Source organism: Amphiprion ocellaris, chromosome 16 (assembly GCF_022539595.1).
Source record: "Amphiprion ocellaris isolate individual 3 ecotype Okinawa chromosome 16, ASM2253959v1, whole genome shotgun sequence".
NCBI lineage: Eukaryota > Metazoa > Chordata > Actinopteri > Pomacentridae > Amphiprion > Amphiprion ocellaris.
The window spans coordinates 30,923,666-30,937,317 of record NC_072781.1 but is presented as its reverse complement, the minus strand read 5'-3'; the positions used below and the strand labels follow the sequence as shown (position 1 = coordinate 30,937,317).

Sequence of the window (13,652 nt, the reverse complement as noted above, 5' to 3'; positions counted from 1 at the left end):
GGAGGACTGAGGGTGTTGTGCGCGGCTGCCGGGATGATACAACACATCCCTCCCCGCTGCTGCTGCTGCTGCTGCATGAGCGGCGGATGGAGAAAAAAAAAGCCCCGGAGCGCAGCGGCGGCGGCGGCTGGTACTGCAGGAAAAATCCGCCAGTCAAGGTGAAACACGCACATATGTAAACGTATCACATTATTATAGTAACCTGTATCATTAATCTGCAGTGGGGGAAGATCCATCCTTACAAATAAACGTGCTTTAATGCGATTATGATCATATTTCATAAATAACTGGTGCATTTCCAGCATTTATTCCCCCCGTTGAAATGCACACCAGCTTTATTATTAATGGTAGAGTCCAACATTCCCGCGCTGCATTCAAACTGGCTTCACATGCATGAGAGGAAAATGGAAAAATACCGCCACAGTTTACAGTTTTAGACCCCCAACGTGCAGAAAATACATTTTTATTCAGTAATTAATAAACACATAAATTATGAGATGCAAAAGAATCCTGAAATAAACAAATGAAACAATAAAAATATAAATAAATTGTTTATTAAATAAATTTTTATTTTGTACATTATTGCACAGTATTCCTGTACAATCTGTACAGCCGTCTCACTTAAATAATTTTAGAAATATTTCAATTATTTAAAAAAAATTAAATTATATTGCTATTAAGAATAATTAAAATAATAATTATATAATTGTAATTTTTAAATCAATTTTATAATAAAGATAAAATATTTTAATTTCAAAATAAAAATAATACATGAAATAATAAAAATTACAATAATAATAGAAATATTTTTTCTGTCTAAAGATAGATAGATCTTAAAATAAATGGAGTAGATAGTTAAATAAATACATTTTTTAAGTATTTTCTACATTATTGCACAATCTGTACAGCTGTCTCACTTAAATAATTTTAGAAATATTTAAATACATTTTGTTATTTTAAATTATATTGCTATTAATAATAATAATAATAATAATAATAATAATAATAATAATAATAAAGTAAGTTTAATATTTAAATTGATTTTAAAATAAAATAAAATATTTAAATTTCAAAATAAAAATAATATATGAAAAATATAATAATAATAATAATAATAATAATAATAATAATAATAATAATAATAATAATAATAATAATAATAATAATAGAAATATTTTAATTTTATGTCTATATAGTTGTCCCACTTAAATAATTTTAGAAATATATATATATTCTTGCTTTACAATAGTTCGCTATCTATCTAGCTAGATAGCTAGATAGATAGATAGATAGATAGATACATAGATAGACAGATAGATAGATAGATAGATAGATAGATAGATAGATAGATAGATAGATAGATAGATAGATAGATAGATAGATAGATAGATAGATAGATAGATAGATCTTGAAATAAATGGAGTATATAGTCAAAAAATAGGTTTTTAATTTTTTAAAATGTATATTTTTAATTTTTTTTTGAGATTTTGCACATTCCTGCACAATCTGTACACACCAGCTTTATTATTAATGGTAGAGTCCAACATTCCCGTGCTACATTCAAACTGGCTTTACATGCATGAGAGGAAAATGGAAAAAATGTGCCACAGTTTACATTTTTAAAGCCTCAACATCTAGAAAATACATTTTTATTCAATATTAAATAAACACATTAATCATGAGATGAGTAAGCCTCCTTTTGCAGAGGAGATTTGTCTTCTGATAGTCATTCTATTGCTTTAAAATTAATTTTAATTCTGTACTCTTGCTTCTTTTTTGCCTTGTAACACTTACAGTACAACTGAATGGCAACACTTGCTTAAAAAAATTTTTTTTCATTCTAAAATTTCTACTTTTCAGCTACTGTGCATCAAAACATTGACTCAAATTCCTCAACATAACTGATTCTCATTCAGATTTATTTTAGGGTATGTTTATGTCTTGAAGTCATATATATATATATTTATTTCATGGTTATATCTCTGTTAATTTAATGTTAAATTCCATAGGCATCTTTCATTAACGGTATATTAACATGGACATTAACAGGCTTCAACCAGACATACATAGTGAGATTTTATACCCAGATTAACAAGTGTCATCTCAAAATCTTTAGTGCTTTTTGCAGACCTTTCAGCAGCATCTCCTGGTCTTCATCAGCAGACGGGGTTTGTTTGGTGGGAAACAGCATATTTGAGCAGAGCCAGCGTTTTGAATTTCCCCCTGTAGGCTTATACAACCACCTGCTATCAAGTCTACAGAGTTCACAGCAGGACACAGGAGCTGTGAAAGCCCAGATCAGATGCAGCAGAAAGCTTAGGAAAAATCCAGAAAAGACAGACTCTAAGTGAAGAAAAATCATTACTTTATGTAAATGAGAAATAAGAATAGAACAATATAGATACAGAAGGCTACATGTGGATAAAAAAATAAAAAATACTCATATTTAAGTGCTCCAGCTGCCATTTAATGCAATATTAATGACCCCTCGGTAGCAACCTAACATATTATATTTCAAAAATTCAGATTATTTCCCTTGCAAAAACTGACAAACATGCTTTTTATCATCACTTTCTGATTCAAATTGTGCTCTTTTATATGCTAAAGAATATTTTCAATCATAAAATAAAACTTTATTTCTTCATTTTCATCACAAAGGCTGTTTCTGTGGTTGTGCAAAGGTTATAAAGTGCTTCTACTTTAAAGACACATAAATATACCAAAACCAATATACTGCAGACTACAATAGCAAACCTAAAGATGTATGATTCTGAGAAAACTGTGCTACAGAAAAATGCTTTGCAAAGCACATTTCAGGACATTTAATCTGCAGGATTTATTTGGCCGGCAGGTTATTCTGACCAGAAATCACACTGTTCTTCCCATGATGCAAAGCAACATGCCTGGGCCCCTTAACAGGAACAATAGTTTGTGTTCGCAATATGTCCGAGCGTCCCGCTGCTCAGGGGTCAACTGTAGCATGACCTGAACACATCGTTTGTAAAGGCGGACTGAAAGGAGCTGAGGGGAGTCCAACGGATTTTAAAGTTTCTCTCGCAGCGACCCTTTGATGTGTTTCTTACGTGACCGAGGACCTGAATGGAGGACGTCTCCACCATTCTTCCAGTCAGTATGAGCACTGTCAGAGAAATTTTACACTTTTGGTTGATTAGTCATCGACCACAACAGCGCGATTACACTGACAAATTAAACTAATGTCAGGCTTTTATTGAATAGCAGATATCAGAAAGTCAGATTTCTCAAATGGGAAACGGCCAGTTCATCCCACAAAGCATTAAAAAGGCATATTCCCACATACTCCTATGCAGGCTTTAGCGGTGTGGATCATTTAAGATCCATCTGATGCATCTGTTTTGGACATAAACTCTTATTTTAATCAGATTTTGACTGTTGTTCATCTGCTCTCGTACTGTATTTTTCCATCAGTCTCGTACTTCCTGCCACTTTAAACTCCATCTTTAGCATGTTCTGTGTTAATACATCTTTGCATACATTTATTTATCCATTCCCACGCTATATAACAAGGTGAAGGTGTGCTAATTAAAAAAAAAAAAAGATTGTAAGAGGCAAGAGAAGCTCAAATATCCCACTATTTGTTTACAGCTTAGTTGGAGTGAGCCTGACTTTCGGAGCTCCAACCGTGATTAATTTCCCATATGGTCCTAATTGTCATCCATACTGATGGATTGCTGATGGATTGCTGGATGTATATTCACAGGTGTATATTTAGTCTGCTATGTACTGTATGTTCCGTGAAACATCCGTGTGTCTGAGCGGCACTGTCAACAAGACAAACAGCTGTGAATGTATGCTCTTCGGCTGATAAAATTTTCCTTAATCTCACCTTAATCTGAGAAGTTTCGCTGAGATCACGGCTCTCTATTCTTAAATTAAACCCCGAACACGTTCACGCACGTTTCCACGTGGCAGCTGCCCAGTACAACCACAGCGCTCCACCGGTTCAGTCGGGGTTCAGGGTCTTGCTCAAGGGTACCTTGGGGCCATCTCCGGACTCATCTATTCAATGTCGCCACAGGAAACAGTGTGCAGCGATTCAGCTGTCAAACATTGAAGCTGACACCTTCGCTACTTAACCAGCCGGACGCCACGCTCGGCCCGCTGTCACATTCTTCAGATTACAAAGTGCTTAAGATTACAAACCGGCGTCCCAGAGGTGGTTTAAAGTGTTTCTCAACTTTTGTTTTTCAGCTGTAATTGTTGCATTTTTTCAAGCTTACACTACTGTTCAAAAGTTTGGGGTCACCCACACAGCTAGCTAAACTCCCACAGTGCTTTCCAATATTAAAGTGCCCCCCTACCCTTGGGGCTAGCACAACCAGGGATTACTTTGGCCAAAACTGCATTTTCAATGAATCAAGTTTTTGCTAGATCCTCCCTGCTTGACAATGCAACATTTAACGGCAACCGAGAACTCGGAATTTTACTCCTTTGACTCTAGTTTTTCAAATGCAACTTCTGCATTTTACGTCATTCTCCTGAAAGGGAGTTTACTGATTATATAGTATTACTGATTATATAGTACAGAAATACAGCTTCTCCCCCTTTAATGGGGTTATCTGTACAACAGTTTATTAAATCCATTGGCTTTACTTGAAATATGTGTCAGTATCACCACCATTTGATCAAGCTAGCTCTACTTGCTAAGGCTAACACTGTTGTCGATTCCATTTCTTGTGCATTTTTGTCCATGCAGGCCATTTTCACTATGTGTTTACATGTACACTGCCATTCAAAAGTTTGGGGTCACTTAAAAATGTCCTTATTTTTGAAAGAAAAGCAGTTCTTTTTTTCAATGAAGACAGCATTTAATGAATCAGAAATCCAGTCCAGACATTGTTAATGTGGTAAATGACTATTGTAGCTGGAAACAGCTGATTTTTAATGGAATATCTCCATAGAGGTACAGAGGAACATTTCCAGCAACCATCACTCCTGTGTTCTAATGCTACATTGTGTTAGCTAATGGTGTTGAAAGGCTCATTGATGATTAGAAAACCCTTGTGCAGTTATGTTAGCACATGGATAAAAGTGGGAGTTTTCATGGAAAACATGAAATTGTCTGAGTGACCCCAAACTTTTGACTGGTAGTGTATCTAATAGATATGCTAAAAATGTATTATTTAGGAAAGTGAAAACCACACAAATAAACTGCACTGATGCATTAAATAAAAGGCCGTATGAGTCAGTTAAACTTTGTGACTCATGAAAACGATGGTTAGTATGTGAAGCCTAACAAGAAGCCCTGATAAAGATGTTCTGTGCATCATTGGTAGGGTCCATTCTGAAGCCTCAACATTTGGATCACAAGAAAAAATAAAGATTGTACGAAGCTTGAATGCAAACAAAAGCCAGCAGAGATGATCACACACAATGTGGAGATGCAGCTCCTGACAGGAGGTGAGAGTCAAGTGAGAATCAAACTTGACCTGTGCCATTTGGTGGCATAAAGAATCTCATTTAAGTTGATGTTTACTGAGACGACTTCGGCTGACCCTGAGACCACCTTGGTTCTCTGTCAGCTGCTCTGCATGGTGAAATAGAAATCTACAAGTGGACTGAAGGTTGCAGACTCGGCTCCGTTCCGTTTGTGATATTTGCTTTGTGAAACTGTCTATGCACATGAATATTTTAGTTTTTTGTACAAGACAACAAAAGCAAACCTTGAGACAAACATGTTTTTTTCCCCTACTTTATGCATTTAAAGCACAGAGGTTGAAAATAACATAATGTTCCCACTACCGAGGTACATGATCATCAAGATTTATTAGCTCCTGCAGAGCCACAAAAGTCCACTTTAAGACAAATAAATTCATCTTCCCTTCTAAAATCAATCAATAAATGTATATAACTGTAGTGCAACACAAACACAACATGCAGGAATAAGTTTAAGATAAAGGCCCCCGCAATATATTGACATCGGTCTTTCATGCAAATCTTTGTTTCCTGCATTATCGCTAAAACAGAATGATGCATGTAAACCAGCAGAGAATATTCAGCACATCCAGGCCTCATTCAAAGCAGCCGGCTGAGCTCTGTGCAGATAAGGAGGCTGCAGCAGTAAATGGTTTCCTAGGAAGGATTATGATGCATCCGGTCACAGACAGACAGACAGACAAAAATCAAGCACAAACCTGGAATTACACTTTTTTAACTCAGAGAGACACAAGAATTCTGGCTGTCTAAGTTGGAACTGACACATTTCAGCAGAACTGGAAACTAATTTTGAACCATTTGATGTATTTTTCAGCCTTTAAAAACAAGCTTGGATCGCAGCTGAGGTGTTTTTGCTGGATGGGAAGTGACTCAGCGTTTGTCACAGGTAAGATAACAGTGTATTTTTTTAGGTGTCGAAATTTTAAAAGAAGCTGTGATGTGTATTTTTTATTGGCTTCATCTGGTGCAATCTCTTTTTAGGAGATTTTTTGTAGTGCCTTTCTGTTCTTTTATTGATAAGAGCTGCTAAACTGCATTTCGTTGTTCTATAACAGGACCTTGAAGATCTATGATATTCTGATTCTGCCAATGAAATCACAATGTGAGGGATAACCTCCTTAAACAGTATTCGTTTCTGACAGTTTGGTTAATATTTCTGCAATACTTCTGTCACTGAAATAGGAAATGCTCTTTTAAGATGTGTTTTACACTGAATTTTTTGCACAAAGTTACTTTTTTAATGTTGAATACAATCTTTTTAATTTTTCCCCTTATGGTTATTGTCTTTGTCTAGTGTCTATTTAAAGCTGTCTATCATGTTGAAGTGAATTATAAACCTGCATTAATCTGCATTCCTTATATTAACATACAATATCTATTGAAAGTGTCCACCCCTCTTGCACGTTTTTTCCATTTTGTTGCTTTTCAACGATCAGTTATGGTTGATTTATCACTTTTATTCCATGTTTTCTGTGTTGTTTGCTAACCCTACTCTAATCACAGTAACAGGGTTGCTAATCCATGCTAATGTGATCTTTTTCTCAGCAGTAGAAGCTAGATATTTAGCTGCTGTTACTGCTGACCAAGAGGACAAACTGACTGATGGAAAACAGTCCAAAGAATTAGTCTGATCCTGATAATATGAGGTAGAGTGAGACATTCAATCAAGGTTGACAATGGGATGAAGATATGAAAAATAGAAGAGAGGACATAGCTTTGCTGCTCAGAATTGTTTGATGATGTTAATTCCAGCGTTTCATGTGATTCACTGTTTAAAAAATGGTTATGCTATCAGGGTTGATGTGGGACACGTTCCATGCATAATAATTATTATTTCAAATATTACGTTGATTAAAAATGTTCCCACAATTACAAGAGACATCAATGGGAAAAAATAATACCAGAAAAGGGAGATTTATTTGAGATTTAATTTGGTCATCAGGGGGGTGGGACAAGAGAAAAATGGCATTTTAGGAGGAACTCCAGACTTATTTGGTATTTTAAAAAATATTTTCAAATGTTCTTTCCTCCTTTTTTTTAATAGATTTGGTCTCAGGGCAAGTAAATGTACACAACAACTGCATGTTTTAGTATTTTGTACGTGGATTATTTGAAAATTACTGGGTGGGACGTAAAATGTCCTCCAATTCTGGAATGACCCATAAATAGCTCCCACTGGACGGTGCATTGATGACAAGCTAAATGAAATAACAACAACAACAATAATGAAATCAAATTTTATATATTGTTCAGTTCCAGATACCTGTGACTAAATGTTTTGTGTCTTTGTAGGAACAATGTGATCTGGAAGTTGTAATGTGTAAATGATAAACTGAGGTATAATATTGCTGAAATTAAACTCATTTTTCTCATAAAATTTCAGGTTGTTCATAATGTTTTGTAAAAAGATAATTCCTTAAATGCGAACATTGTCAGAATGTACTATTTTCCACTTAAAGGGGAAACTTTTGGAGTTGTGGTTATTTATAGGTTATTATGCTGTGATTTTACTGGTGCGGCCCACTGGAGACCAAATTGGGCTGAATGTGGCCCCTGAACTAAAATGAGTTTGACACTCCTGCCCACAAGACTTTGTCGTCATTTCTTTGCAAAAGGAGAGCAAAGCTTCGACCTGGTTATTGTTCCTCAAGGACGATGTGTTCATCCACACAGCATCAGTTGGCAGCAGCAATAAAATGAGACTTTAAACTGCTGCTCTGTGAACCTTACTCACCCGACCTGAACCGTCTGACGTCTATCTGTTTCCCAAACTGAAATCAGACATGCGTTGTTGCCATTTTCAGAGTGAGGATGAAGTCATGTGTGCTGTAGCGGAGAATCTGGAGCCTCAAGATGTGGCCTTCTTCCAGAAAGAAGGCCACATTGATAGTGAAGCTTGAACACTGGTGGAGCAAATGCATTAAAGTTAAAGCAGACTGTGATGGAATATGATGCACCTTTTTTCTGTGATGTTTTCTGGTACCTACTTTCATAGACAGCTGGTGTTTTACACTTTAAATCTTTGTAAACTTTTGCTGACAAACCACCGTCTTAATTATTGCGGTGTGAAGCACGTTTAAACTCAAATTTCTGTCCCAGAATAATTCCCTTTGATGCCGTTTGTCCACGTTCAGAGTCCTGGCACAAATCTATAAATACATCATTTCCAGACGTGCTATATTTAACCATATTTTAATGGGTGAAACTGACAGCTGAGAGGAAGAACTCCTGGTTTTATTTCACCTTGTTTAGAATAGTGGCTATCAGGAGTGCCATTAATTGATATCATTTTGGTCTCTGTGACTTGTATAGATGTAATGTTAGGTTTAAATCAGGGGTGTCAAACATGTGGCCTGTGGGCCAAAACTGGGTCCAACCCGGCCCGTGGGATGACTTTGTAAATGTAAAAATTACAGACAAGACATTAACTGGAATTTGTAAAATAGTAAAACGATAATTTTAACAATAATTTCTAGACCATGACAAGTCGTTTTGATCATAGTAAAATACTAGATTGTTCATTGTTCTTTTGTCATTTAGTGTCTCATTTTTGTAATATTTTGCCTTGTTTTTGTTGTTTTTTTTTGTCTGACTTTTGTTGTTTGTCTCATGTTTTTGTCATTTTGTTTCCTTTTTCTCGCTTGTGTTTTTTTGTTATGTTTTTGTCATTTTGTGTTTTGCTTCATTCATTGTTTTGTGTATCGTTTTTGTTGTTTTGTGTAATTCTTTGTCTGATTTTTGTCGCTTGTCCATTTTTTGTCGCATTGTGACTTTTTTGTCTAATTTTTTGTGTCTTTTTTGTTTTGGTTCGTGTCATTTGTCTCATTTTTTGTCATTTAGTTTCTTGCTTTTTTTCATTTTGTGTCTCATTTTTGTAATATTTTGTCTTGTTTTTGTTGTTTTTTGCCTGACTTTTGTCATTTGTCTCATGTTTTTCTTGTTTTGCTTCCTTTTTTCTCACTTGTGTTTTTTGTTATATTTTTGTCATTTTGTGTTTTGCTTTATTCATTTTGTGTATTGTTTTTGTCGTTTTGTGTAATTTTTGTTCTCAAATTTGTCGTTTGTCCATTTTTTGTCGTTTTGTAACTTTTTTGTCAAATTTTTTGTCTCTGTTTTGTTTCATGTCATTTGTCTCATTTTTTGTCATTTTGTTTCTTGTTTTTGTCATTTTGTGTCTCATTTTTGGAATATTTTGTCTTGTTTTTGTTGTATATTACTGACTTTTTGTTTCTCGCTTTTGTCATTTTTAGTCTCGTTTGTGTAATTTGTGTAATTTTTTGTCTCATTTTTGTCATTTGTCCATTTTTTCTCACTTTGTAATTGCTTGGTCTAATTTTTTGTCTATTTTTTGTTTTGTTTCATGTCGTTTGTCTCATTTTTTGTCATTTTGTGTCTCATTTTTGAAACATTTTGTCTTGCTTTTGTTGTTTTTTGTCTTTTTTTTGTCTGACTTTGGTTGTTTTGATCATAAAGTAAAATACTGCATTGGTCATTTCCAGATACTTGTGACTAAATGTTGTGTTCCTTTGTAGAAACACTGTGATCTGTAGGTTGTAATGTGTAAATGATAAACTGAGGCATAATGTTGCTGAAATTGAGTTTATTTTTCTGAAGAAGTTTCAGGCTGTTCATAATGTTTTGTAAAAAGATAATTACTTGAATGTCAAGATTTTCAAAATGTCCTTTTGCACTAAAACAAAGGAAACATTAGGGGTTGTGGTTATATATAGTTTATTATGCTGTGATTTTACTGGTTCGGCCCACTTGAGATCAAATTGGGCTAAATGTGGCCCCTGAAGTAAAATGAGTTTGACATCCCTATCTGTCTGCAAAACACATCCAGATCTTTGTTCAAGGCTTCACAGTTACAGTTTGTCTGTGCTGCTTATTCGGTCTGATGGTTTTGCTCTTGTTCTTCTGCTCCCAGGAGAGAATCGTGGCGGTACAACCTCGCAATATCAGCTGATGGACATTACTCCGGAGACCTCGGTGCTAATCTAAACAGCTGAACACGTAAATAGCCACCGTGTGGCCTCTTATGGCTGACAGCAGCACGGTGACAACAACTGGCCACGACCTCGACAACGTCACTGGCAGCTTCACAGGCAACGCCACCGCCACACCTGCTGCCGTCCAGGTGGCCAACGTCATCAGCTGGCTGACCGTCGGCATCGGCCTGCCCGCCATCGGACTGGCTATTTACACCCTCAAGAATCTGAGCAAAGGTTTGTCTGCACTCTGCTGAGAGGTCAAAAGTGTGCAAATATTGGACCTGTCTTGTGATTTTAGGATTTCACTACGAAGGAATGTGTATCTCAAGGCTCCTAGTGAGAGATAATTTTGAGATTTGCAGGTGAAAATGCATCCAGACAAGAAAAAGTTCAACTACAGTTTTACACATGCAAGCATCTTTAGACCTGTGAATTTAAAATACTGAACATGTCTTGTGATTTTAGCAGTTTGTCATGAAAGAATGTCTAATTAGAGTTTCCCAGTGATAACTAATTTTGAGATTTGCTGGTAAAAATGCAGCCACACATGAAGAACATGAGTGTTTGGACCTCCAAATGATCGAAGTTCTGCTTACTGGCTCATGTTGATGTCTTTTAGCAAAGCTGAAATGGCTGGTTGGTTTTGTTGATGCCATATAATATGACTTTTTCCTCTTTGTTTGTATTACTTTACCACCAAGCTCATGTGTGTAGCATCATTATAAGTCGTCCTAATACCAGCAGGAGTATTAATATTGGCAGCATCAGGCACAAGCATTAGTGGAAGTGACAATGCTAATATGATATGCCTAGAAGTGCTCTGTCAATGAAAAGTGGATACGTGAACTTAGTACTTCTATATATACATATATATATATATATATATAAAGTATTAGCAGCTGTAAAATTAGCACTAGTCTGTAATAACAGCATTTTAAGTTGTGACTGTACTATATTAAGTTTGTATGTAATGTGGATGTCTTTGACTTTTAGAAGATAAAATGATCTACACTACCTTTTAAAAGTTTGGGGGATGGTTGCTGGAAATGTTCCTCTGTACCCCTGTGGAGATATTCCATTAAAAATCAGCTGTTTCCAGCTACAATAGTCATTTACCACATTAACAATGCCTACACTGTATTTCTGATTCATTTAATGTTATCTTCATTGAGACAAAATGCTTTTCTTTCTAAAATCAGGACATTTCCAAGAGACCCCAAACGTTTGAATGAAAGTGTACATGAATTAAAGTTGCTCTACATCAGTTAGTGTTGGTGAAAAATTAATTAAAGTTGCTCTAAATGAGTTAAGTTGCTCTATATTAGCTAAAGTTGATATTATAAGTTAAAGTTGCTCTATATTAGTTAAAGTCGCTCTTAATGAGATAAAGTTGCTCTATATTATTTAAAGTTGCTTAAAAATGAATTAAAGTTGCTCAAAATGAGTTAAAGTTGCTCTACATTAGTTAAGTTGACCTGCACTACCGTTCAAAAGTTTGGGGTCACCCAGACAATTTCATGTTTTCCATGAAAACATAATTTCACAAGGGTTTTCTAATCATCAATGAGCCTTTCAACACCATTAGCTAACACAATGTAGCATTAGAACACAGGAGTGATGGTTGCTGGAAATGTTCCTCTGTACCTCTATGGAGATATTCCATTAAAAATCAGCTGTTTCCAGCTACAATAGTCATTTACCACATTAACAATGTCTACACTGGATTTGTCATTCATTTAATGTTATCTTCATTGAAAAAAAAAACTGCTTTTCTTTCTAAAATAAGTGACAGCAAACTTTTGAATGGTAGTGTATTTCCAGTATTTCCAGTGTGATGATCAAAGAGGATCTCTGTCAAAACCGATGCAAAAAACTCTGTGATGTAATGATGTATTATGGATTATGTTTGTAATGTCAGTGGTTTGTATCCGTGTGTTCTGCGTCCAGGTGACGGTAAAGTTCCAGTCCATGTCATGTTCCTCCTGGTTTCTGACATCATCAGTTTCTTCGGCCGTCCCCAGGTGAATCAGGAAATGGAGAATGGCTCCATGTTGTCCTCCAACCCCACTGACTTCATCTTCTATTTTGGAGTCGTCTCCAACATCACCCTCATGCTGTTCATAGCTCAGGAGCGCCATCTCCTGGTGGCCTACCCGCAGTGCCTCGGCTGCTGCAGCAGCTTCAGGAGGTCTCCAGCAGTGGCCCTGGTAGCGTGGGCCGCCCCCTTCGGCGTCCTGGCCCTCGCCCTGCTGCGATACAACCTCTGGTTCGCCGTTTCTCTGCTCACTCCCTTCCCCTTCCTCCTCTTCTTCGCTGTGGACGCCTGGAGGGCTCTGATCTGCTCCCGGTCCAACCCTCCGACCCCAGAGAGGAGGAGGACGGTGCTGGGCATCGGTGCCATCTGGGCCAACTACACCGTCCTCTACTCGCCCTTCGTCCTCAGCGTCCTCCTGGAGGCTCTGAACTTTAAGGAGGAAGTGAGCTACCTGAGCCTGGTGTCTCACCTGCTGCTCTACCTCAGCCCTCTGGTGGACCCCTTCCTCTACATATTCATGACCAAAGGCCTCAAAGAGGTTCTGCAGGCGCTGCCCTGCTGTCAGAAGCCGGGTCAGAAAGAAAACAGGAGGCCCACCGTGGACACTGTGGCTGAAACTGTGGAGACGAGACTTTGAGGAGCATTTACAGATTCAAAAACGGATCAATCCACCTTAATTTACTGAATGCTCCACACCTGACCAGCTTCAATTTGACAGATTTTTTTCCCTAAATGGTGAATATTGATTGACTGAGTTAAACATTCTTAATAGGATGGGTTTGTGCCGATTTTTGTGTCACTTCCTTTGCGCCAATCTGTGGATGGATGTTTGAAGTGCGATAACGTGAGAAATAACAGAGCTGGAGTCCTGAAATTTTGCAGGTTCATTGATATGTGGTCTTCAATGGTACAGCTTTGATAGAATCATACAAACCATTTCCATGACGGTGCTAATTTCCACATTTCAGTCTACTCCAATATTCCACAAACCATAAAACCTGAATTTTTAACATATAGAGGCTGATTTTTTTTCCTGTGATTGACACTAATAGGAGTTTACAATATTTTACGAGAAAAAAATTAATAATTTTTGTATTTATGACCAATATTAGGACAATCGTTGAGCATATATGATGGTGAAACCTCTTCAG

At 36.6% G+C, this 13,652-nt stretch overlaps 1 protein-coding gene across 1 annotated transcript; it reads left to right on the top strand.

Moving 5' to 3' along the window:
- The first annotated feature begins 20 nt into the window (after positions 1-20).
- Positions 21-13,625, top strand: si:ch211-132e22.4 (uncharacterized). Its single transcript, XM_055018668.1, has 4 exons — positions 21-158; positions 6,290-6,361; positions 10,403-10,700; positions 12,414-13,625. The coding sequence occupies exons 3-4, from the start codon at positions 10,514-10,516 to the stop codon at positions 13,136-13,138; spliced, it is 912 nt and encodes a 303-aa protein (XP_054874643.1). The 5' UTR covers positions 21-158; positions 6,290-6,361; positions 10,403-10,513; the 3' UTR covers positions 13,139-13,625.
- The last annotated feature ends 27 nt before the right edge of the window (positions 13,626-13,652 follow it).

What these genes read in the sequence shown, in the direction of transcription:
- si:ch211-132e22.4 (XM_055018668.1), top strand. Translation starts at nt 10,514, where the DNA reads ATGGCTGACAGCAGCACGGTGACAACAACTGGCCACGACCTCGACAAC. An exon ending in CCTCAAGAATCTGAGCAAAG is followed by an intron (nt 10,701 to 12,413) that starts GTTTGTCTGCAC and finishes TTCTGCGTCCAG; the next exon opens with GTGACGGTAAAGTTCCAGTC.